A 26,651-nucleotide genomic window follows, 5' to 3' on the forward strand; every position below is an offset into this window, starting at 1 on the left:
AGTATTGCATACGTGAATTTAATATAATATTAAAGATTACATTAATTTTATACTACTAAACATAAAATAAATGATAAAATATAAAGTGAGATTAAATAAGAAAAAATAACATTAAACAAAATTATATTTTTGGTATTTTTGAAATGAGAAAAATAAAAATATATATGATATGAATATTATTAGGATTAGATTTCACTACCTCTCTCTCTCTTCGTTAAGTTCAAGAATAATTATTGTTTTGTTTTTCATTGTTATCAATCTTTATTATAAAAGTTATACTCCTATCTCTTAAAACAAACTTATGTACGTCTCTTTAGATTACAATTTATTATTAATTCAATAAAATAAACTCACATTGAGTTAAAAGATTTAAAAATGATTAATAAATCATTCTTCGTTCTTCTCAAACAAATGATTTATCAATTGTATTATCTGATATCAAGAACTTATTTCAACATTTTACAACTTCAACTAATTTAGAGTTAATTTAGTTACAATAAACAATAATTTAAAGACTAAACATGTAAAATAATAATATAATATTATATATAAATATAATAAAAAAATATACAAGAGAGTTTGGTGAGTATATCTAACTCAACAAAAAAATAATTAACTACTCATAAAATTGAATAATATAAAATCTACACAAAAAGATGAAAAATAATTGAAGGTGGAAATTATGGGTTGTATCGTAGCCTTCCTATATGGTTTTCTTCTCTTTTCTTTCTTGTCTTATTCACTTCATATATAATATTTGAAATCAAAAAGAAAATATTTCATAAGTGATTCGTCAAATCAAAAAGAAATTAGTTTGATTAAGTAAAGGACCATGTTGGCTTGACTAACTTAACTTTTTCAATATTTCTTTATTTCTGAACTCTTACTTCATTAAATTTTGCTAAAAAGAGTTTTAAAATATTAGATGTATCAATAAAAAAAATATGATCAATCCCTCTTTTTCTATAGTTGTAGAAACTAAAAAGAACTATGAAATCATCTTACAGTGTTTAAAAGAAATTAAACAAGGGAATATCATATTTAATAAATTAAGCTTAAGATAATCGATTTTAATTTTTTTCTTAAAGAACAAGTTCATCACGAGTTAGAAGATATTAAAAAAAAGAATTGACCAATAAATTAGAAATGAAAATCGATTACGTCATTCTATTAACAATAAAATCAAATGGTAAATATTTAGACAAAAGAAATATTTAAGATATTCAATACAACAAAATTTATAATAAAATCTCAAATAAAATATCTAATTTTATGAAAAATTTAAGTCTTAAATATTATATACAAATATAGATATAGACTATATATTAATTTTTTTAACAATTTTTTTTTGTAATAAATTATGTATTATTATTTTATTGATCTTTAAAATAAACCAATTACGAACTAAAAAAAGTTATTAAAAAAACATTTTCATGTAGATATCACTCTACATATAAACGATAAAAGTATTTAAGATCTTCATCATATACAATTTTAAAAGAATAAGTTGTATATTCATGGCCAAATAATGTTATATTTGAATTTGATTAATTTAAAGGTTAAAATTTTTAATTCTAAAATTTTGATATGAAATTAAAATTTAACTTATTAAACTTTATAAATCAATAAATGTAATTTCTTAATTTAATTACATTAATTTCTTTTACGTTTTAAACATATTTTAAGATAACGTTTGAATTCTTTTATCTAGTTTTCACAAGTTTTATTTTAAATGTTAGAATATAACTTGTTTTAGTAGGTCTGAAAAAAAGTTATAAACCTAAAAAAAAATTATTTTGCATTCATTTTAAAAGTTTGAATATTAAAATATATTAAAATTTGAGACACAAGCAAACTATAATTTTACATTCAAATTTAACAACTAAAAGTATATTTAATCTTTAATTTAAATAATTAAAATCATTTTCAGTTTTTAATTTTTTTTAACTTAACTAATAAAAAATCAATGAAACTTGTATCATGTTGAATTTAAATAACTCAAATAATTCAGTTTACTTATATTTCAGTTTATTTATATTTCTAATCGTGAATCAAGTTTATCTCAAAGCTCAAGAATAAAAGATAAAGCATAGTAAGCCCACCAGAAAGAAAACAAGGACTGAGCTGTAAGACACAATAAAGTTATTACTATTATTTATGTTAGTATTTCGTATTAATAATTTAATAAATGTACTGAAAGAAGGTTTATGTTACCCGCCCACAGAATGATTAATTAATTAAATACCATTGACTGCAAATTGCAAAGTTTTGATAGTTTCTCTTAATATTTTATAAAATCCGATTTTTAAAAAAAAATTAAATTTTAAATTTTTTATTATTTTGGTTTCAAAAGTTAGGAACAACTAAAATTTAAATTATTAAAATTGTGTAAAAAAATCAAGAATCAAATTTATATAATTAAATGTTAAGATGCTAAAATTTTTGGAAAAAAATAGTGGCAAAAACTATATCTAAGCCTATTTTACTATAAATTATGAATATATTTGCTATTATTAGTGTGCCTCTTTCATGTGACAGAAACGAGACATCCCCATGAAATGAATACAAAAACTTCCACTTGGCTAAAAAGCCATGAACAGATGCAATGCAGGAACCTTATAATATGAAAGGAACGTGCCAGCCACGCGTTTCTCAATTTAATATTCTTCAACATGCTTTTAATATTCATATCTCTAACATTTTTCTGACCCCAAAAGGAGTTCAAAGTTAAAAAATATCCATTGAACTTCGTGGAAACAATCATCATTCACCAAATTTTTAGTACAATTTCAGCTGTATTTCATCTCAAGTTGAAACTTGGGCGTCAAGTCCAAGACTCTTATGAAATGTAATGCATCAAACCACCCTCTTATGCAGAGGAAATTCTATTAGAAATAGCTTACTGAGGTAAAAAAATAATTGGTATATGCATAAAGCTACGTATATGAAGTAGAAAAAGTGTTAGATTCTTTTCCCACTGACACATGAGCACACCTTATATAATATTTTCTAAATGAAGAGTTTGACTCTTAGAAAATTTTCTTTGACTGGTTCATCACATAAGAAAATCTATGGCTATATATATATACAACTATCATCATCTCATTCATAACCAGTTCCTTAGCTTTACGTTTCTTAGTCCTCTAAGTCATGTCAAAACCCTATTACTCCCTCTTTGCAGTGTTCATCATTCTGGTGACATGTCATGCTCAGACTGATAGTAACACATCAACAGTATGTGCTCCTTCTAACTGTGGTAACATCTCCATCGGTTACCCTTTTTGGAAGAAGTCCGACACCAACGTTGGAGAGTTTTGTGGCTACCCTGAGTTTGGTCTTGAATGCTCGGACGACCATGCCATCATTAAATTTCCAACTGACACATACCAAGTCGCAGATATAAACTATGATGTTCGTTCAATTACACTTCTTGACATAGATGTTTTGGACCAACCATGTCCTAGGGCACGACACAATGTTTCCCTACAAAACCTTCCTTTGTCTTTCAGCTCTCTAGATTTGAATCTGAGTTTCTATTTCAACTGCAGCTCTTATCCTGCATCTGTTGAGCACATAAAGTGCATGCAGCAACATGATAAGAATCAGTCTTATGTGTTTCTGGCTGGGGATGAAGTTGAAAATGGATACGGTTGGGTAAGGCAGTGCGATGAGCATGTTGTGGTGACAGTGAAGCAAGAAGAGATCGATGGTACTAATTTGATCACTGGTTTTGGTGATGCCATGAAGAAAGGGTTTGTGCTTGATTGGGTGAGTGCTAAGGATTGTGCAGCGTGTGAGGATTCTGATGGCTATTGCAGATACAATCATACCACCAAGCAATCAAGTTGCTTATGCAGAGATGGCAGAACTGTTGCCAAAAGTTGCAAAAAAGGTACACTTTAAGCTTCTTGAAACAAATTGCACATTCTTTTATTCATCAAATTCACATGAAAATCTGCTTGCTTAATAGATTTAAACAATATTATACTTACAACTTGTTGGTTATATTGCGTGGATGCTTTATCTGATATATTTTTGATTGTGTTAATTTAGTGTAACGTTGAATACGTATGCAATTGTGCTTCTACTACTTCATATGTTTAAAATGTTTCATGATTTTATATTTTCTTCTGGTTACTCGGCCCATCTTATTGTAACTTTAGTCGACCACAGATTGAGTATAAAATTTGTGAATTCAAAATGATATTATAATTGAAAAAGTCAGTGTTTGTAGGGTAAATAAAAGAGTCCTTTTTCCAGTAATTCTCATTCCCTTTGTCATCACTACTCCAAGAGTGTTCCTCAGCAACTCTTTCATGTCAACCCTCACCGTTGCCACCTTAACTTAACAATATATCTCTTTCTCTGTTACTTCTTTTCTCTTTCTTGTTCTTTCCTTTCATTTCATTTATTAACAAATATGATTTACAACAACAAAGTAATGCCAAGATTCAAAGATACCACGATTTCTGAAGCCAGAAATGGAAAAGACATATCGTTTAATGGAAAAGACATATCGTTTATATGACTATGATACATATATCTGCAACTACGTGATGATATTTTATTTTCTTTAATTAGTTATGATATTTAAAATATGGTACATAATTTATCGTGTTATTTAAAAATTATCAGCCAAGAAAATTGTTTAATTTGATTTATTAATTGAGTGATAAATTATTTTTAAATTGACTTGTTCATCATCAATAGTTAAACCCTGTATTATAAATTACTAATCTTATAGCTAGTAAGAAAATGAACCTGATTAGGTATATGGGTTGGGAACATGGAACTATATTTGGGCTTGGGCTCAATAGTTTTCAGAACTATTGGGCTGTCCATCTACTATGGCCGACTAGTTTGAATTCATAAGCCATTGATATTCCATAATTACAACTTGCAATGTAAAATACTATAAAAATAGTTTTTAATTTTTGTGGTTTGACTAGACTGAGGACAACCATATCTTAAAATCAGAACTATAGAATAATTATTTAGTTTAAAGATTTTGGTTCTTCCTCTGACATAGTAATAGAAATTGTGTAGACATAAACCCTGCTATATTTTAATCTCCTTTACCTAACTCTGTATTAATATTTCTAAAATCCTTTCTATAATAAAAACATGTTCTTTCAGAAGAGCATACTACGAACATAAATTAAATAAACTCTTAACATCAAAAGGAAAAAGATAGAAAAGTAGAGAGACTCATTCGCTTATAACATTATCCAAAATGGTTTTCTTTTTAATAAAGGGGAAAGATTAAAATATTTAAAAGGGGTAGGTAGAGTGTTTTAGTCTTAACTTTAATCAATGTAATATTTTTTACAACAGTTTGCCAGCAAAGCACAAATTATTATTTGTTCTGGTCCGTTCAACCTTTTATAGAGCAATTTTTCTTCCCACCTTCGTTGCATATAACTTGTAGCACAATTTCTATTTTAAGATTTTCTAACCTTTGATAATGATTTTAATAATATAGATTATCAAAGGCAAAACTGTATATCTAGATAGATACACAAACCATTTTACAGACATGGATCCATTGTTTTATTCTGATCTTGTACTTTTCTTCTAGTTTATCATTCCCCTGTGTGAAGTTAGTCTTATTCATTGAATAAAGTTCATAAACAAAAAAAAAAAAATCTAATCATGACATCACTTACGTGAGAAAGAAACCGCATCCAGTGAATAAATCATACTGGTTAACATGTTTACACAATCAAAATTTAAGGCTTGGAGTGTTTTCTTTTAATGTTTTACCGACTTGTCAACACCATTTTTTATGAAAGACACCATGCTAGTTATACGTCATTTAGTTTGACTAAGATATATAGACTGTTGTTGTGTAGTTGATCATTAAACAAGGCCTCTGACATTGTTCTCCGGCAAATTAAGGCCCCTCTCAGATTTCTGTCATGCCTCTTTCTCTTGTTCCTCTTTCTCTTGTTCCACTTTCTACTTCTCTCATAAACATCCTTTTCTTCTTCTCGCTCTTATTCCCAACTTATGCATCTAGTGATGCTGAACAGTACGCAGCATGTGAGCCTTTTAGCTGTGGGAAATTCAACAATATTAGTTACCCATTTTGGAGTAAGGACCAGCCAGGCTACTGTGGCCATCCAAAGTTCAAGCTTGATTGCCAACAAGACAACGCGACAATTGACATCATGTCACAGACATTCCAAGTCATTGACATGAATAAAAAATCCAAGGTTTTGACGATTGCAAGGTTGGATTTATTGGCCGACCCTTGTACTAAAGATTATGTGAGTGTGAAGTTGGATCCTGAGTTCTTTATCTACACTTCTAACGATGATGAGTACACTTTGTTATATGACTGCGGTTCTCATGGATATACGTCTGGTAGTGTGAATATTGGAGGAGCAATAGCATTTAATTGCCCCATTGGTGGTCAAAATGCATTTTTTGTGAAGAATACCGAAGTGGTTAATCTCATTAGTCTGGGGTGCAAGAACAGCATCAATGTTTCTGTTCTAAGAGAGGCTGTGAAGAGTGATTCGGTTGTGGGAAATGTTTTAGCAAGTGGATTTGAGGTTGGATGGAGTGGTGTGAACGAAGATGAATGTGATGGTTGCACAAAAATTAGTGGGAGATGTGGATACAATTCATCTACGAGTGGATTTATCTGTCTCTGCCCAAATCAGCAATCAGATGCTGAGATTTGCAAACAAATCATAGCAAGGTCTCCAGAACCAACACCCAGAGTAACACCAGCAAAATCACAGTCACCCCCTTACTCTCAAACATTTCCAGAACAGTCTCCAGAGTCTCCACGTGCTCCGAGTATGTTTTCTTCCATCTTTTGTTTAGATTAAGTTCTCCAACTATATAATCTTATTCTTTTGAATGGTGGCATTCAACTTTTTCTGAGCATCCAAATACCTTGCATGCTTGTTTAGATACAAGTTGAGAAGTTAAATTCGCGTTTAGGATGTGAAAGACAGCAGAGTTATAAATACCATAGCTTCTTAATAAGCGTAATAAAATCATATCTGAAAGGTGGAATCAAACAAGTTATTCATCCTCTCTGGTTTAGGTAGCTAGTTTCACATTCTAAACATGGAATGGATCTGCTAATTTGGTTTGCGTGTTAGGAATAGTTGTTTGGTCAGAATAGTTCCCTTTGATTTTTTTCCTTCATTCTGTTCAAAACTTTTATAATATAGATCGAACTATTGAAGACTGCGTTATGAGATAACGTGTCAAATTTTATAATGCCATATTTCGGTTCCCTAAGGGCGTGTTTGCCTTTTGTTGACTTTTATATAATAACAAAGTGATAATAACGAGTATAGGTTTTTAAAAGTCTGCATATAACAATATGGTAATTTTGGTGATTAGATGCTACAATACAACAATGAATTGTCATTGAAAGATGACAGCAGCAACAGTTACCTAACAACAGTATAGCTCACTACCTTTTTTATTATAATTTTGCAATGGAAGCACTTCTTCGAGGTGATTCCCTTGATTCCAAATACCCCTCTTTTCTCTGTTCTCATTCTCAATTTCCTTGAATTGCTAGAGTCTTGATTATGAATATAAGGTCCAATCTAGGTCAATGGTCATAGACCTTTACTGAGTGTAAAGGTTTAGACTTTAGAGATGGGTCGAGAAAGAACTTAAAAGAGCTTTTCTTTTTGTTTAAAGAATAAAGATGATGTTTCCATTATAAAGAACAACCACATCCTTTCACACGTTCTTGGATACATTTTGATTTATAGAAATAAGCAAAATTAGAATGGCTGGTTTATCGTAGAAGTCAGTAACCACAAGTTTAAAACGGTAGGTATTTGGGAAAAATAAGACATCTCAGTAAATAGAGTAGGCCCGAGACTCAAAATGGAAATGTCTTTTTTAACAACTCTTTTTTAACAATTTTTTTGACAACACAGACGTGGTGGCTTGTGATGGGTTGATTTCAAATAATTTTTTGAAAACAAATTCAAACAAACTAATAAAGCAATGACATGTGGCCCATTGTCAAAAAATTGTTAAAATTTGTTGTTAAAATATCAGGATCCCTAGAAAATTACAATTTAGCGAATTTGTAAAGAAAATAAATTAATTTCGGCAACATATTTTTGAAGAGGATCCTGATATTTTAACAACAAATTTTAACAATTTTTTGACAATGGGCCACATGTCATTGCTTTATTGGTTTGTTTGAATTTGTTTTCACAAAAATTTTTGAAATCAACCCATCATAAGCCACCACGTCTGTATTGTCAAAAAAATTGTTAAAAAAGAGTTGTTAAAAAATACATTTCCTTTTGAAGATACGATGTGTTATGTCCATCAGTAACAGTAACAACTCGTGCAGCAACTTCGTTAACAACCACACATGTTTCTGCAACATGTAACTCTTCCCTACATGACCAAATGACCATAATGTATTCTATACCTATATCTACCCCCACCTTGCTTACATCCACAGTGACTCTCTTCTTGTTAACTTTCCCACAATGCCCCTTTCAATACTTCATGCGTAACCTCTCATACAACCCTGGAATCAAAGACAGTGGCAAATAAACAAACATACAAGCAAACTAAAAAAAATACAGAAACATTAAATAAGAACTGAAAAGTCTCAGTGGAAAACACCTACATGGGGGTGTTTCTCTTAATCCCAGTGGTGGATTCTTTCTGTGAAGAGTGATTTGAAAATTAAGGGTTTTGAGCTTTGAGGTTGACTATGAAAAGCGAAGCAGCATGATCGTCTCAAGTTGAGGAAATGCTCTGTTCTCACTCTCATTTTCCTAGAATTGCTCTTCAATAGGCTGAGAATTGAGAGATTGGTCGAGAAATGACTTCTTAACGTAAAAAGTTTCCATCATCTGAAAAGAACCATTCCCTTTCACATGCATCACACTGCTTATGAATAAAAAATATGAGAAATGCCGAAGGATTTCTAATAGTCGTCTTGAGAGAGGGTGGGTCACAACTTTAATTAAATGTTAACAGATTTGGGAAAATTGGACAGCTGGAAAATAAGACAGGCCTACAACAAGATAATCATACCTAAATATTTACTACAGATGAATCTCTGTAGAATAATCTAATTTCCAAACTTTTGTTAGAACTGAAGTAAAAAACAGAAATGACGCGTGGCTGATGTGTAATTCATACTCTTTGGAACGACAGAACATATTAACTTGGTAGTATACTGATATACAGAGAAATCTAATTAAAAAAATTGACTAAAAATTATTTCAATAAGCATTGACCTACAAGGGAGAAAACAAAAGTAACTAACAGAGCTTATTCCCTAATTCTTTCAATTTGGGAATGAGGGAGACTGGGTCGTGTTTGGGGAATGTTGAAATGTAAATGGTTTGGGAGTGAAGAAAGTAAGAGGAAAGAAGGAGGTAGCTTCGTGGGAGAAGTGAGAAGAACTGCTTCCATAGCTTTCTTTTATGAGAGAGAGGCTTGTGAGGGAACTGAGAAGAAGTGTGAGAATGGATCATAAACATACTCACGTCCACACCTCGCCCCTTGCCTTCGCACTCACCGTCTCTTGCTTCCTCTGCATCGCTTTGCCACGTTCCCTCTCTCAACCATCGCCGTCGCCATCGCCACCGCCACCGCCATTGCTTTGTGCTCAGCAGTCATACATCTGCAACATAGGAGTCTCCGCCATCTTCGATCCTCCCTGGGAAAAGATTCCACCCTCTCGATGTAACGGCGCCGACCCATCATCCCTGCTCAGCTGTCATGCTTCTCATGAAAATGTTCCAATTGAATCTCAAAATTTTACAGTGAAGGATATCGACAACACCACTCACACAATGAAAGTGATGCTAAGACCCCATGTCGACCATGTCTGTTCTACTCACTTTTTTGACGGCTACCTGAAACTCGATTACGACAACTTCAAAAACACTCTGATCCTGTATAACGCGTCAGTGCATAAAATCATCATATACGAAGATTGTCCTACAATCCCAGATTTCCCTTCAAAACGCAGTTTTAAGTGCGGGGATGTTCTGTATTATTTTGAGGACAAAGAGGAGAGGCTCCAAAAACACCCACAGCTAAAAAATTGCACGAGTCATTGGGACGTGCCTGCTGCCGCTCCTCTGGATCGTTACGAAGATACTGATGACGGTGCTGGAGTTCTGGAAGAAGCTCTCAATGATGCGTTTGAGGTCAACTATGGTATTCCTGATGGTTGCAGAAGATGCAGTGGAAGTGACGAAAGTTGCTCGCCATATGGTTATGGTTATGATGAACATCTAGTTTCATGCAACTACTATTGCCTAAATGAACAGTGTTCTCCCAAAAAAAGTAAGTCTTCTCTCTGTTTTTTCAATTTTCCCTCGTCGCCTCTCATGTCTTACATATCAATGCCACAAAATCCTCTTTTTAGGTACCCACTTCCCATCCTCGCTCTGTAATCTATTACTATCCTTTAACCAACACACATTTTTCATTCGACAATTAGGACAAAATTAGCACAACAAAGACTGCAATTCGACCAACCCACTCTTACTCCCATCCTCACCACCCACTCACGGATCATCACTTCCTTTTTATTTTTAAAAAAAATTCCTTTTTTTCTTCACAAATTATCATCTTTCTTTTACAATGACTTATATCCTTCCTCCCCGGTTTCTTTCCCCACCAATTCCCATAAAGCAGGGCTTTGCATTCTTCGTATATCAATTGTTCTAACTCGGCTTCATCAACCCAAAAACAAAAACAGAGTGGAATTACATCAATTTCGATTGGATTCTTGTTTATCAGTATTCTGGGACACTTATGAAAAGAATTTCAAAGAGTTATGTCTAATTAAACATTATAAGAAAGAGTATTTTACATACATAATTATAAATTTTGACTGACAACATTCTATCTAGAAGTGTTTGTTTAGAAGATAAAAAATATTTGATGCATCATAGCAATAGCCAGTTGGTTTATGTAGTATGTTTCTTTTAATAAAAGAAGTACTTGGATAAACAAAAACGAAACACGTGTTGCTCCATAGATATGAATTAATAATAAACAGTACTGGAAAAGATTGAAGTTAGCCATTGTAATCATGATGAAAATAATTATTAATAATTCAAATTTACTGAATAGTATATGGAGGTTTCGATGAGAACTAAGTTGTTGACCTGATGAGCATGAGAAAAACAAGTGTTACTGACTGCACCTTTTCCAAGTCATGCTGAGATGTGGTTCCTTCTTCACACCTTCATTTCCATCCTTCAGCTTTGACTCGGTCAATAACCAAATTAAAATCATCTCTCTATTTTCTCTCCACCTATTTATTACTTTCTTTCTCCATTCTCATTTTTTCTTCCTTTTCCCATACGCGTCAATTCAATCACCTCTCTCAATATGCATCAACTTTGACTTTTAGTACCATTTTCCTGAAATTTTCCTTTTTAACCATTGAATAATCTTATCAAGCAGTTTCTCTATGAATTACAATCCCTGTTTGGCTCCATTTGTATGCCTAAATTTGTTTTTAACTGTAATTCTGATTGCTCGTGTTTCTAAATATTGTTTGCCGAATAATATTATAAATATATAATTATTAAGAAAAGACATGGAAAATAGAATTAATCAAGACAAAATTTCTTGTTTATCCTTTTAAGAGGGACAAAGTTTGATCTATTATAAAATAATTATTTATATGTAACTCACAGTGTAAGCATAAATGATGTATATCTGTCTTGTTTTTTTGGCTGTAAAACAGTTGACAGTCACATTAGCTATTTTTTGTGGTCTAAAATATTTGGGACCCGTCCTTAACATCATACACGACGACAAAGTATGATCCATCCTTTTTCCACTTTTCCTTCTTTTACTTTGATTTTACGGATGCATGTGCATGTAACCCCAATCATTCAGAAGAGGAACACTTTTTCATTAATAATATACTTTCTAATTTAGTAGCTCATCTCGGACAAGTGATCATTTAAAAATTAAATCAACAATGATATTTTGACGATTTTTATTTCATATATAACTATTTGGCACATTTATTACAATAATAATTTCATAATATAATATTTAAAAATTATTTATTAACTTAGATATCTATATTGTTATAATTAGTTATGAAGAAATTCTATATTCGTCAAAGAAAAACCTTTATTGAAATTAAATAGTATCGTAAGTGATATATATATATATATATATATATATATATATATATATATATATATATATATATATGTATATGTATATATGTGTGTATATGTATATATGTATATTAAGGGTATAATTGTCATTTTAGTTTTGAACAGAGTTGTTGATTGCATTTGTGAGTAAATGTAGATCTTTTCCTTCTTTTGCGGTCCAACACGTCTTTCACCATCGTGGACATCATTTTCTTCTTTATTCTACTTTTGAGATTTTTAAAGAATATATCAAAATTGCGAAGCAGACTTTGATTTCTCCACCTGTTCTTATTTTTCCTAAAATATGGTTCCTCAAACAAAATCATCCACTATTTTTATTTTCCCACTTGTATTAACGAAACATTAGTCAATTTTAAAATATTACTCTTTAGTCCTTTCATAGCCTTTAGTCATGACCTTGCAATATTTGCATATATATCTAAATTCTTATCTATTCAATGGAGCTATATACATACGGTTGCATTCAGATACAACAGCAATATCTACGTAGATAGAACAACTACCTTACTATGCATTCCACTGTTATGAAATTATGAATGATTATATATATATATGTATGTATTGTCTGTAGATTTATTTATCGACCTGCAGTGTCATAGTGATGTCACCATTACTGGGGATGATGTGGTTTTGATCCTCAGTGATATTCCATTTGTGTTGATGCTTATTATATAACTACAAAAAATGAAGCCTGCAATCTTCCATGGGAAAGTACTTCACCTACTTTCCTTTGTGGGCGTTCAACTTTTGACTAGTAATAATGTGGTATGGACAAGCCCACAATGAAATTACAAAAACATCCTCAATAAGTTCGCAAAACTGCTAGTCACTTGTTTAGGAAAGTAAATATAAGGTGATCACCAACTTCCTTGTGTTTGTAAACGAGCCAATAACTGGTTATCTGTTGCTTGAACCTTTGTTTTGTTTTCATCTATATTTTCAAGTTTCAATCATAAACCCCATTATAAAATAGTAGCATGTTTTTGTGTAAGAATTTCCACACTACACACCTACCGACGACTTTGAAGTTTCTTCTAAATGTCAGCCTTACATTCCACACCAATACTCTTCTCTTCTCTCCTCTTCCTTCTTTTCAAATTCCCAGAACCAAATGATCCTTCCAATCTCCTTCAGTTACATTAAGCCTCAACTATGTATCATTACCACAATCTTCTTCTTTGCCACCACTGTTCTATCTTCTAATCCAAAATTTAAGGCCTGCACACCTAAAAGTTGTGGAAATGGCCCGTCCATTAAGTACCCTTTCTGGATTTCTTATGAACAGGAATCATTTTGTGGCTATCCCCACTTTGAGATCACTTGCATGGATAAAAATCCAATTCTCAGAACTCCTACTTATGATTTTCTGGTGAAAGATATCTCTTATTCTAACTCCTCATTTACTGTGGCCAACATGGCTGCCTATGAGGACAATTGTCCTGTTCCTTTATATAATTACAGCTTTGATGAAACTCCCTTTACCTACAGTTCAGAAAATTGGAATCTCTCTTTCTTCTACAACTGTACCACAGAACCCATAGATTACCCCACTTACCAAGTAGATTGTGCTAAAAATGCTTCACTTTATTCTTTTGCGGTTTTTCATAAGGAGGCACTACAGAACAAAAACTATTCCTTGGATGAGTGTCAGCTTATGGTTAATGCGCCATTTATCATGAATGCTTCTGTTAATTTCACTGGCTTATTGAGAATGAATTACATCGAGATTTTGAAGATGGGGTTTCTTTTGAATTGGACTGCACTTGATTGCAAGTACTGTGAGAAAAGTGGTGGACGTTGTGGATTTGATGGCAATCAGTTTCTCTGTTTCTGCAATGATAAGTCCTACTTAAGAAGTTGTGGTAGTGGTAATAATATATTTTGAAATATTGATCATTTTTGTTGTTGTTTATTCAGATCCGTGTGACGCTTCTATTCCTTTCATGTTTTGTTTCCCCATTTCCCTCTTTTGGGTACAGATGCAATTTCAATCCTACAATGCCATTTCAGAATATGCTAGCCAAATTAGAATACCAGAACTTTGGCTAAGTATCTTCATGGATCAGATGATGATGGTTCCACAATATATTTATGCATTTGGTTTACATAAATGTGTCTAGCCACACTAATAGCCACGATAACTATTTGTGTGGTGGACACAGTAATCAAATCAGCCGTGCAATTATTTTGATATAATTATTAACTGTCTCATGAAAAGGTTCGGCTACGTATAATCTTTTCATTGTCTCGATGTGAAGATATCTTTATCAGTTGTCATGCATTATATGCTTATCATCAAAATACGCAGAACTATAGTGAAATTGAGTATTCTTTATACTTGGACTTTAAGAAAACGGACCAAATTTTATACTATTTTAGAAACTAGTCATCATAAATTTGAACCGGAAAACAAGTATAGTATGGCTAACTTCTAAGTTGTCTGATACCAGTACAGCTTACACTTATTGGTAATTCCCATTTTGCCTCATAAGGATGTCATGCCATTTTATCATGCCATAACCCTTAGCGCGTACTTTCTTCTTGACGCATTTGGTGAAATTGTATGTATGTGTCTGTGTGTCTATGTTTACTATATTATCATCCTTCAATTGGGAGAATGTTAACCCTTCTTTGCTTTCCCTTCTATCTGTGGCAGGAGGAATAAATTGGAAAGTGAAAATCAGTATAGGTAACAAGTTCAGTTTTCTTTCATTTTTTTCTTTATTTTTCAGATTTATTTCATTAATAGTCATATAATAATTGCAAGTTGCTATGCTTTCTCTTTAGGTATTTGTTCTGGTGTAGTGGGAGCACTTATAGTGGGCATTTGCGTCTATATTTTTATTCGTAGAAGGAAGAACAGTTATGTAATGTCATATATACAATCTCGGAGCCTCTCTTCTGATCCATCTTCAAAAGACACGGAGAAGGGAAGTCACAGCTTCACTCAAAGCATTATACCTAGAGTTCATCTCTTCTCCTATGAAGAACTGGAAGAGGCCACGAATTACTTTGACCCATCTAAAGAACTAGGAGAAGGGGGCTTTGGGACAGTGTATTTTGGTAAGAACATGCAGCTTATACTGTATATCTGTCGTTTTTGTGCCTCGAATGAACATTAAAAAGGTTGCTGCCTTCTGATGTTTCTTGTCTAGGCAAACTGCGAGATGGGCGTTCTGTTGCAGTGAAGAGGTTGTATGAGAACAACTACAGGAGAGTTGCACAGTTCATGAATGAAATCAGAATCCTAACTGGTATAGCTCATCCAAATCTTGTGAAGTTATACGGATGCACCTCTCGCCACAGTCGTGAACTTCTGCTTGTGTATGAGTACATTCCTAATGGAACTGTTGCAGACCATCTTCATGGTCAACGATCTAAACCTGGAACACTCCCCTGGCATATCAGAATGAATATTGCCGTGGAAACTGCAAGTGCACTGAAATTTCTTCATCTCAGAGATATCATCCACAGAGATGTTAAAACCAACAATATTCTTCTTGACAGCAACTTCCGTGTCAAAGTGGCAGATTTTGGACTCTCGCGTCTTTTCCCAGAACTTGTCACCCATGTTTCAACAGCTCCACAAGGGACTCCAGGTTATGTGGATCCAGAGTACCACGAGTGTTACCAGCTTACTAACAAAAGTGATGTCTATAGTTTTGGAGTGGTGCTGGTTGAACTGATATCATCCCTGCCTGCTGTTGACATCACAAGGCATAGACATGAAATCAATTTGGCCAACATGGCCATTAACAAGATTCACAATCAGACACTGCAAGAGCTTGTGGACCCAAACCTTGGTTTTGAATCAGATTTCAAGGTAAGGAAAATGATAAGTGGTGTGGCCGAGTTAGCATTTCAGTGCTTGCAGAGTTCCAAAGAGATGAGACCTTCAATGGAAGAAGTGTTGGAGACTCTGAAGGATATACAGAGTGATGGAAAGAGCAAAAGCCAGCCTGAGGTAATGGATATCTCAAGCACATCTGATGATGTTGTGTTGCTGAAGGATGATCCTCCTCCACCGTCACCTGATTCTAATGCTATAAGCAAGACAACAACACCAAATACTAGTGGATGAGAGGACCTTCTTTCTCACTTTCATCTGAATAACCTTGTCCAAATTTATGTCAGCAGAGTTAGTATCACACTGGCAGCATCCACCTGTTACAACCTTCATTTTGTCATCTTCTAATGAGGATAAGTTTTAAGATTGAGATGTAAATATAGATTGCAAAGCTGCTTTGGGTATGAAATTTCATCTTTTTTTAATAAATATAGCTATATATAATTAAATTGTTTTGGTTTAATTAAAAATGTATTCCCTGCACCTATAGCACCATTTTTCATTTCAGTATGAAAACCATCCATTTTTGTCCTACACGAAGAAGCATGTAAAAATTAGACTTAAACGAGTTATTGATATTAATGAGTATTCTTTTTAAAGATTTAATGTTTTTTAAATAACATATCTAATAAGTTCAAATATATATTATATGATTTATAGTATTGGAAAATTATATCTTACAATAACAACTAATTTAAAAATTAAAAATAATTATTTATTATATTGATTAAGATACATACTATTTTATAAACTAAAAAATATTACTCTTTAAAATGGTTTCTATTTAAATAAAATTTATAAATAATTTATGAATTGAAATCTAAATTAGTCTCTAACATTGTCAGGATTTAAAATTAAAAGTTAATTTAGATTTTGATTTATAAATCAATCATAAATTTTTATTAATAATAAAAATTAGTTTAGATATTAATAATTTTTAGTTTATAAAATAATATTTAACTTAATTAATGGAATAAATATTTTATTTCTAAATTAGTTATTATTTAATCATTTTATTGTAATAATATACTTCAATCATTTTTGTTATCTATTTAATATTCAATATTATATGATAAAAAAAAACCTCAATTACCAGGATAAAATAAATAAAGTAAGAAGTCAAGAAGAATTCAAAATCATTTCAAAGATAAATTAAAAGAGATAACACAATATTTGCAGTAAAATATACATAAACATCTTTTTCAGAAGTTTTTAGAATTAATTAGTTACTTAATTTGGAAAATAATTTATTAAGCATTCAAAATAAAAATGAATAATCTATTAAATATCTAAAATTTATTTAAGTTTAAAAATTAATCAATTACTTAGGATGCTTGTCTCCAAGAATTTCAAAGTTGAATCCTATACAAGTTAAAAAAAATTCATTGTCAGCTGTTTCATCTAAACATTTCAAACCACTAACGACATGTAAAATATGAAGAAATTCAAAAAAATTAAAATTAAAATTCTAAAAATTGTTTGGGACACTCCTCACACCCTTTCTGTATCAACTTCCTAGTTGCCTGAAGCAAGTGTTAGGTGGTGATGAAACTAAGGCATAGAGTAAGATTCTAGTTTCTTTGCATATCTGTTATTTTGAAATTCTAGTTTTACACATGTAGATCAGTGTAATAAAACTAACCCTAATGTAGGATATTGTTTATATATTTTTGGTGTTATGTTTATGCTTGGATAATTGTAATATGTCTTATTTTAAGTAATTGTTTTCTTATTATTGGATATGTAATTTTTTTTAGTGTTAAAACTATTAAAATGGGATGTTAGAAAACATATTGATTACGAAGAAAAAGAACTAAATGGATAAAGACAAATATAATTCATCAGATGAAAAGAGAAGTTGAAATAATTCTCGGCAGTTGCCTAGTATTGTCCTCCTTCTCCCCATAAATCCCATTACAACTTTGGAGCCATCTTTAGTTTCACTAGCTTCTGTGGTTTTCACTTTTCAGCTATATCTTTGTAAAGTTGTTATTGTGTTAGAGCCTTATCAGTTATCCACTTCAATTTAGCTTGTTAAGAGAAAGTTATCATTAACAATATTTGGTCTAGCTTCAGCAATCATATAGTGGCAATTTAACAAACACATGAGATGCATTTGCTTTCCAGAATAGTACTAAACAAATGAGTTGAGCGATCCTCCTTTTACATTATAACTAGAAAGATTTTACCAAAATGCAATAATACCAATTTCAGGAGGAAGATTATGTTTCTGATCTAGAAGGAGAAGAAAACAAAGGCTTTGGAGGCATTTCCAAAGAATTCATGTTACCTTCCAACATTTCTACCACTCTGCTCATTGTAGGTCTATCACTTGGAAGTGATTGAATGCACCATAAGCCAACTACAGTCATTCTCTTTGCAATCTCATCTTCTTCTGCATTCATCACTTCATATGGTCTCACATCATTATCCACATCAAGTCTTCTGTATGCAAAATGTGGGAAGTATATCTCACTCGTATGACTAGCTTCAGGATTAATGTTCTTCCTTCCTCCTACCATTTCCAGTAGCATCATTCCATAACTGTACACATCAGACTTTTGTGAAACTCCACCAAAATGTCTATTGACCATTTCAGGAGCATAATACCCCATTGTTCCTCTTTTATCAGACATAGAAATAATGCTTTCATTCCTGGGACACAGCTTTGCTAGTCCAAAATCTGATATTTTAGGACAAAAATTCTCGTCCAAAAGAATATTATGTGGCTTTATGTCAAAATGTAAAATTTTAGTGTTGCAGCCTCTGTGCAAGTACTCCAACCCTCTAGCTATTCCTATGGCAATTTGATATAAATTCTCCCAGGTCAAAGATACAATATTTTCTGGCCCTCTGTTGTAGATGAACTTATCCAAAGAACCATTAGCCATAAACTCATAGATGAGAGCCTTTTTAGAGCCTTCCAAACAAAATCCAACAAGTGTGACAATATTAACATGAGATGTTCTACTGATGCTGGCAACCTCATTGATGAACTCTTCACCATTTCTTTTGGATGCTTTCAGTAACTTTACGGCCACAGGGCTACCTGTTAGTAGTTTTCCTTCGTATACTGTACCAAAACCACCTTGACCAAGTTTAACTTTGAATGAATTGGTCATTTTTTTCACTTCTGAAAATTTGTATCTTTTCTGTGCTATGGCTCCATGATTTCTTAGGAATGCTTCAATATTTGAATCATGGTTTCTGGTAAAACGAAATTTGACCAGTCGGGTTAAAGACTTACGTCTAAAACAACAAAATATGAAGACACATCCTCCAATTACAACACCTGTTAAGAAATATAAGATATTAAGAAACCATAGATATGATTTTATAACATGCAGATCTTTTCTGTGAAACTTAAAGTTATGTTTGTTATAAAATGCCTTCTAAACCTCCACCATATGCTCTGTTTTGATTGCTTGAAGAGGTTGAATGGTGAAACTGTTAGACTTAATGATTGTGTACTACTCACAATAACTTACTGTTACATAATCCATCTAGATTTTTAGTTTAAACTTTAGGTGAAATTGTTGCATATATTAGAGAAAATATTGTTTGCATTATTAATTACTTTTTAAGAGTTAAAATATGGGTAAGATATGTTTGATAAAGAAACAAATGATACTCTCTTATCAATATTCATTCATTGGCAACCATTATTAATGAATTAAATGGTTAAAAAATATTTTATCTTCCCCACACTCTTAGCCAATGTATGTCTTTTTGTTATAATAAAGTAACCCTTTATTTTGTTAAAAACCTAGTCTTCCATGAATGGACAAAGAAATTGATTATTACATTGTTTGAGATGAAATTTTTAATGAAACCAACTTATATGTAATAACCTATACACAATTAACTGATACTTTATTCAAATTCTTGGTAAATCACATTTTCTTTTCTTAATGATCAAGTTGGACACCTATTATTTTTGTGCACTAATTTATTTAGGAGTGATATATAATTGTTATATATTTGATCTACAGGCAAAATCTAAGAAAAATCTTTTTGATATTGATTTAGAAGTGTATTAGCATTTTTTTTGGCTTGGAGTAAATATAGAAAACAACTCTTGTATATAAACTAATGCAAAATTATTGTAGATTCCTTGTCATTTAGATATATAATAAAAATATTAATGATTAAAAACTAGTTTACTGTATATTTGATTGGCAAATGGGTTAAAGATTTATCAAGAATGTAACTGATAAAATAAAGAAATAGAAGATATAAAAGGATAATGAATCTATTACCTACAATAATTATAATTATAATTATAATTATCCAATTGACCTGGTCGTTATGTGAGCTATATGTGCCATCTGCAACAATATGTAGTAAAAATAAAAAAGAGCTTAGTGATAATAAAAAACAGTTCTTAAACTGTTGTAATGAGTCTTTTTGGAAGGTTATATGAGGAAAACATCATATTTTACAGCAATCATGACCATAATGAAGATAAATATTACTCATAATTACAATCATAAATCTTGTAAGTTTCACAATATTTAAAATATTTAAGTAAATTAAATTTAAATTTATCTCATCTCAAATTATTTCATAATATTGATAATGTTTCTTTAATCAAACTTGATTGATATTATTTTTTAATTAAATTTTATTAAAAAAATCTATTTTTTTTCAATTAATTTTAACTAAAATTATTTTCAGTTAATTGTTGTAAATTGATACTTTCATTTTTCAATTTCTATTTTTATAATAATTTGAATACTCTCATAATAGATAATTCAAGTTAATTCATTTTAATTATATAATAATAAATATATATAATAAAATAAATAGATCAAAGTATCCTTAATGAATCATCTACTTATCAAGTCGAGCTAAAAAAAGTGAGCCAAAGTTAAAATAAACTAACTCATGAATTGCACTCACCCAATTTAACACTACAATAATATATTGATTTATCGCTTTTGTCAGTCAAGTTGACATTATAATAATATTGATTGAGTTTACGGGAGAATAAAAAACTAAATGACACAAATTTGAGAATACAAATTGTTTTGAATTCTTAATATTTTTTTAAAAATGAATTATAAAGTTACTTAATTTTAATTCGTTCAACTACTACCCTAAAATTCTATAATTTAATTTTTTTTAAACTTATTAATAAAAATGAACCTATTTTCTTATGAAACATTTCAAATTCCTTTAAAAATTATATTTCTTTCCCTCCCACAATGAATTCATTTTAATCATAACATTTACTTAAAAGGTAATGTTATCGTTGAGAGCTTTAATTATCTAAATTAGAAGAAAGAATGATAAAATATACCTGAATCTGGCGCTGGTGCTGGTGCCGATCCTGGTGGTAAAGAAATTGATCGTGATCGTCGTGTATGTGGTGGTGATGATTGCAGCGGTGACCGTAGTGGCGGTGACCGTGGCGGCGGTGACTTTAAATCTGGTGTCGACACGGGCGATATGAATCCCTGCGATGTTACGTAGTTGATAATAACACAAGCTCGACTATCGTTGCAATCTGTTTAGCAGTATTTGCTTCAAAACTATTAATACAGCATGCAATGCAATTTTGTTCTGCGAATAATTATTGAAGATATACATATAAATATATTTAGAAAATAGACGACAAAAAAAAAGAGAGATGGTAATTTAATAACTCAGATTAGTCATTGATTTTTTCTAATAAAATTGTTTTATTGATAGAAGTCCAAGTCTAAAAATAAGATCAATTTAAATTATATAAATAAATGTTAATATTATTTTATTTTTAGTTTTATAGGTTAATTATAGTTTTGTTTTTATAATAATACGATTTAAGATCTCGATATCGTTAAGTTTTAATATATAAAAAATGTGTGAATAAGTTCTCATACTTAATGATATTAAGTACTTTTAACCTTACAAACTGTAAGTTATATTAATAATATTAATTTTAAAAAATAAATACTTCCATACAAAAAGTTACCAAAAAGTTTATATATAAAAACATTGTTAAATATTAATATGCATTAAATATGATTTTTGTTTTTAAATTATTATAAAATATTATATTTTATTTTTAAATTAAATTACAAAACATTTAATTTCTGTAGTTTATAAAGATTAATGTAAAATATTTTTTAACAAACAATAACTTATAAAAACTAAATATATTATAATTTAATTTAAAAATCATAATATTTTATAATAATTTAATAACATATTTAATCTTATTATGTATTGTTGACAGAATATTAATAAAAACAAAATGAATATGAGTGGAAGAAGACTTACTCGGGTGAGTAGCAACAGTCTGGTTAATAACACTAGTTTCTGCCAGACTCCTGTGGGGGCTGCTGCAATCTGTATACAATTTTAAAAGAAATTCTAAACTATTTTAATAAATATTTAAATTCTAATTCAAAAGCTTTCGTTCTTCTCTCTGTAACATTTTTAAAGGTCATTATCATATGTTTTTTTAGACAAAATAAAATTGCCCGCTACTATCATCTTTAAAACTATTCAAACAGTAAAGTATCCTCCTATAACAGTATAGAAAATTATTTTTTTGATGTGACAGTGTATTTTAAATATTAAATTTAGTTATTTTAATATTTAAATATAAATAAAAATTTTATAAATAAGTTTTATTATCTAAAATTATGTTATTATTCTAAATTTTCTTTCTTCAAAACTAAAATTTAGTTATTTTATAAATAAGCTTTAATTTATCAAAATTTAGTCTTAACGTTTTTTTTTTAATGTGGATGATTTAAGCTTGTATGTGGGGTTTGAGTCTTTTATAAGATTCTTAACTGATTAGTAGTCTTAATAATGTGTCTTGATCATATTTTTGTTGAATAGATAGAGTTTCTTGTACTTCCGAAACTATTTTAGGATCTCTATTTGGTTATTTGTTAGGTAAGGAAATTTTTTTACTTTGTTCTAATGCTTTAAGAATTTGAGTATGCATATTTGTCTTGTTTGATATTGATTGAATTAATTTATGATATTGATGGTTGAATTAATATGTAATTTGTGTGTGATACATGATTGAGTGTTCTTTGAATTGGTGTTGAATTGATGAACCGAGAATCCAACAATTTGAGTAAGTTGATATGCACTATAACATTTAAAACTGTTTTTGAATCAAACACTAAGTTAGAAATACCAATTTGATCTTTTTAATAGGTTCCTAGTTCCCTAATCACACATTTGAGTTGACTTTTTTATTATATGACGTTGAAAGACACTGGTGTGGTACTGAACGCAAGCTTGGTTATGCAAGTCTAGAAGCAATTTTGTTCCAGACCACTGAGTGCTCACTTTCTCATTGAGCGACCATATTTGCAAATGGTCTGGTGTTGACCGATGACATGATACCACTGGGCGTCACTTCTCACTATAGGGCTCGAACCAATTTAAGTTCATTTCATTTAGTGACAAAATGATCCCATTGAGCAAGCCATTTTACAAGAAGAATGACGTTAAGCGTCATTCTTGCAAATGAATGCTAGTTTTGAATTCTGATTTTTGGTGGAGTTTCTTGATAATTTGGTATTACTTTGTATTATTTTTTATTACTACTGGTAAGTATAATGATTGTATGAATAAATATATGATATCTTTGATATGATTATGTGTGATCTGGATATTGAGAGAATTTCAAGAAGAAATTTTATATTTTGAAAAGTTGTCAGTGTATGCTTGACAAATCAGACTCTAGAATGAGATATCATGATATTCTACCAATCATTCAATTCATGTAGACATAAATGAAGTGGGGAAATGAATGACAAAGAATGATAGGAGATCTTTGCCCTAAACTTTTAATCTTAAGCATGAAAGAATAACCTCGTGAACAGTAGAGTGATGACCTCATATTTATGATTTCTTGAGTAGTAAAGTGATAACCTCGTGTTTATGATTCTACAAAATATAAAATACTACTAAGAGTACACATCTTGAGTAAAGTTCTATATCAAAATATGTATCTGAATAATTAAGTATTATATCAAAATATGTATCTGAATAATTAAGTATAAAATCACCTGTATAGTATTTAAAATATATATATATATAAACTATTTTATTAAATATTCAAATTCTAATTCTAAAATTTCGTTATTGTCTCTCAATTTTAAAGGTAATTAATTATTAGCTTTTTAGATAAAATAAAATGGCCAGCTATCATCTTTTTAACTATTCAAATAGTAAAGTCCCGAAGTTTTGCATCAGAATTAGTTTTTCATGGTATTAAGAGCCACGAAGAGAACAAAAAATTGTGCTTAAAAGGTTTGTTTATTTATTAAAATGAAATAAAGAGTTTATTTTATATACTATTATTACTATTATTATAAAAATTCTATCAATAATCAATAAAAAATTTATATTAATAAATTTTAAACAATTATTATAAAAATAGTATATTTAATTTATGCATTGTCATTAGTTATTAAAACAAATGATAAAATAAAAAATTACTTCCTTTTGGTTGCGTACACTGTTTACCCATTTAAAATCTCTATAAAAAGGTTAAATATAATTTACTTCTACTTAAATTTAGTGAATTTAATCGAATACGACATATAACTAAAGTAAGAAAAACTCAAAAAGTGGTCTGGGACCTCTTCTACCTGCGCACGTACGTTATCTTCTGCATCACTCTTCTCCCTCTTTCACTGTCTTTTCTCATTCTTTCACTTTGCCTTTATTTCCTCGTCTTTAAGCATTTTTTTAAATAATTTTGGATAATTATTTAATCCTAGTTTTCGTACTCCATCTTCACTAACTTTAGAGTAATTGTTTAGAGAAATATTCCACTCCTCAATCTTTTATATACAAAATTTTGTCTGCTGGGACTCACTAACTTTCCTTTTTTTGACTCACTAATTTTGAAGATGCATAATTAAAACTGCTTAATATATATATAAGGATACTTACTTTTTCTACCGAAACATGCCATGAAAAGATCACCGACTTTGTTTCCGATTTTTGAGTGGTTTTGACCTGCAACCAGTACCATCAATAGTATGCTTTTAGTTGAATCAAGGAAACGAAAAACCTGTGCGTATACATGTACGTACGATTTCTTCTGATATGTGGTTGCATGGATCTATACGCACCCAGAAGCATAGACGAAGTGCTGAAGTTCACATCACATGTAGTTGGAAGAAGAAGCCATGCTGCAGTTGCAGAGAACAGAAAGAAGAGAGTGAGTCTGCGGGACATGTTTAGTTTCAATGCATTAGCATACATAGGAAATAACTAAGTGTCTGTCTTACGTTTTAAAGAGAAATTCCAAGGTCAATTAGAGTAGATCCAATAAAGTATATGTTTTAATGTGTAATAAAGTTGAAAGATACTCGAAATTTCTCTCCACCTAGAAACAAGAAGGGACCACACTCTGGCTTTTTTACCTATCAAAGTCAACTTAACAAGCACTGTATTCACATTTTCAAAGAGTTCCTTACTCAGTAAATTGTGGTGACAAGATTTTATGTTAGTAATATGAGCCATTTCATTATATCATATTATGTTCTTCATACTAAAATTCGTAAGTTTATGGAGGAAAAAAGATTGAAGAGAAGGAGACTGACACGTGGAAAGATCAGGATTATCAACCCAAAAACTCATACATTACCAACAAAATAAATTCTTTCAAAAACGCGTGCATAGCTTACAGACTTCAATTTGTCTACGTTTTAACCAGTCAATGATCAAACTTTGAACTTTCACCCAGACAAACAAAATATCAAACTCTACCTTTCTTTTTTTTCTATGGCTCGGTTAATAATTATCTAATTTGAATTTTATACCTTTTGTATTTTAAATTTTTTTATAAAATTCTATTAAGAATTTTTATATTTTTCTATATTTTAAAATTTATATATTTTTCTAAATAATTTTTTTTAAATGTTTTACATTTATATTACTAATTTTTTATAAATAAATCTAAATTACATTTGTTACTAATTTTTAACTTTATGTTAATTTTATTTTCAAATATTATCATCTACAATCGTATTATTATTTAATTTTACTTTTCTAATTTATTACACACAATATAAATTATTTTAACCAAATAAATATACATTTATCAAAATTAATTTTATAAAATATAATCATAAGTACAACATTTTATTGTGATAATTTTTCTATTACCGTAATTATAATATATTTAAATTATCTTATTTATTGTAATCACTCTTCAAATTTTTTATTCCTAATTAATTTATAAATTTTAAAGTAAATATATTTTTTAAATTTATATTCATATAAGTTTATAAAAAAATTAAAATTTTAATAAAGTAATTTATTATAAATAAATATACAAATATATATAAAACAAAAAAATAATGTAGTTAAGAATTCCTTCCTCAAATAATATAATTTTAGCAATAAACAACCTACAAAAGTACAAAAAAACATGATAAAAATTTAATCTTTCACCTCAAGAAAGCATGCAAAAGAGTCTAGTTTAATTTTTTTTTTTAATAATCTATTCATATCAATAAAACTCAGAAATGATTTATTACATGAAAAAGGTCACGGTATAGTTACTTCGCAATTTAAACCGACGCAGTCAAAGATTCCACCAAATTGATTTAGCAGAAATGATAATGTCAAACTTTTTAAAATATTAATAGATTAAATTC

General features: G+C 30.2%; 2 protein-coding genes across 5 annotated transcripts; one reads left to right on the plus strand and one right to left on the minus strand.

Annotated features, from left to right (window-relative positions):
* Positions 1-3,156: 3,156 nt before the first annotated feature.
* On the plus strand, positions 3,157-16,452 carry LOC124821098 (LEAF RUST 10 DISEASE-RESISTANCE LOCUS RECEPTOR-LIKE PROTEIN KINASE-like 1.2). Of its 4 annotated transcripts, none has more exons than XM_088114439.1 (4): positions 3,157-3,892; positions 14,833-14,865; positions 14,964-15,239; positions 15,332-16,452. In XM_088114439.1, the coding sequence occupies exons 1-4, from the start codon at positions 3,583-3,585 to the stop codon at positions 16,255-16,257; spliced, it is 1,545 nt and encodes a 514-aa protein (XP_087970565.1). In that variant the 5' UTR covers positions 3,157-3,582; the 3' UTR covers positions 16,258-16,452. The 4 variants fall into 4 exon arrangements, with proteins under 4 accessions (XP_087970565.1, XP_087970562.1, XP_087970563.1 ...); XM_088114436.1 differs by lacking the exon at positions 3,157-3,892 and adding an exon at positions 5,955-6,807; XM_088114437.1 differs by lacking the exon at positions 3,157-3,892 and adding an exon at positions 9,298-10,311.
* A 1,664-nt stretch (positions 16,453-18,116) lies between these two features.
* Positions 18,117-25,279, minus strand: LOC124821097 (LEAF RUST 10 DISEASE-RESISTANCE LOCUS RECEPTOR-LIKE PROTEIN KINASE-like 2.5). Its single transcript, XM_088114448.1, has 6 exons — positions 25,080-25,279; positions 24,937-25,002; positions 22,288-22,356; positions 21,326-21,532; positions 20,283-20,351; positions 18,117-19,315 (listed from the first exon to the last, which is right to left on the minus strand). The coding sequence occupies exons 1-6, from the start codon at positions 25,249-25,251 to the stop codon at positions 18,246-18,248; spliced, it is 1,653 nt and encodes a 550-aa protein (XP_087970574.1). The 5' UTR covers positions 25,252-25,279; the 3' UTR covers positions 18,117-18,245.
* Positions 25,280-26,651: the final 1,372 nt, after the last annotated feature.

Source organism: Vigna umbellata, chromosome 4 (genome assembly GCF_029865625.1).
Source record: "Vigna umbellata cultivar VRB3 chromosome 4, Vumbellata_1.0, whole genome shotgun sequence".
Classification (NCBI taxonomy): Eukaryota; Viridiplantae; Streptophyta; class Magnoliopsida; order Fabales; family Fabaceae; genus Vigna; species Vigna umbellata.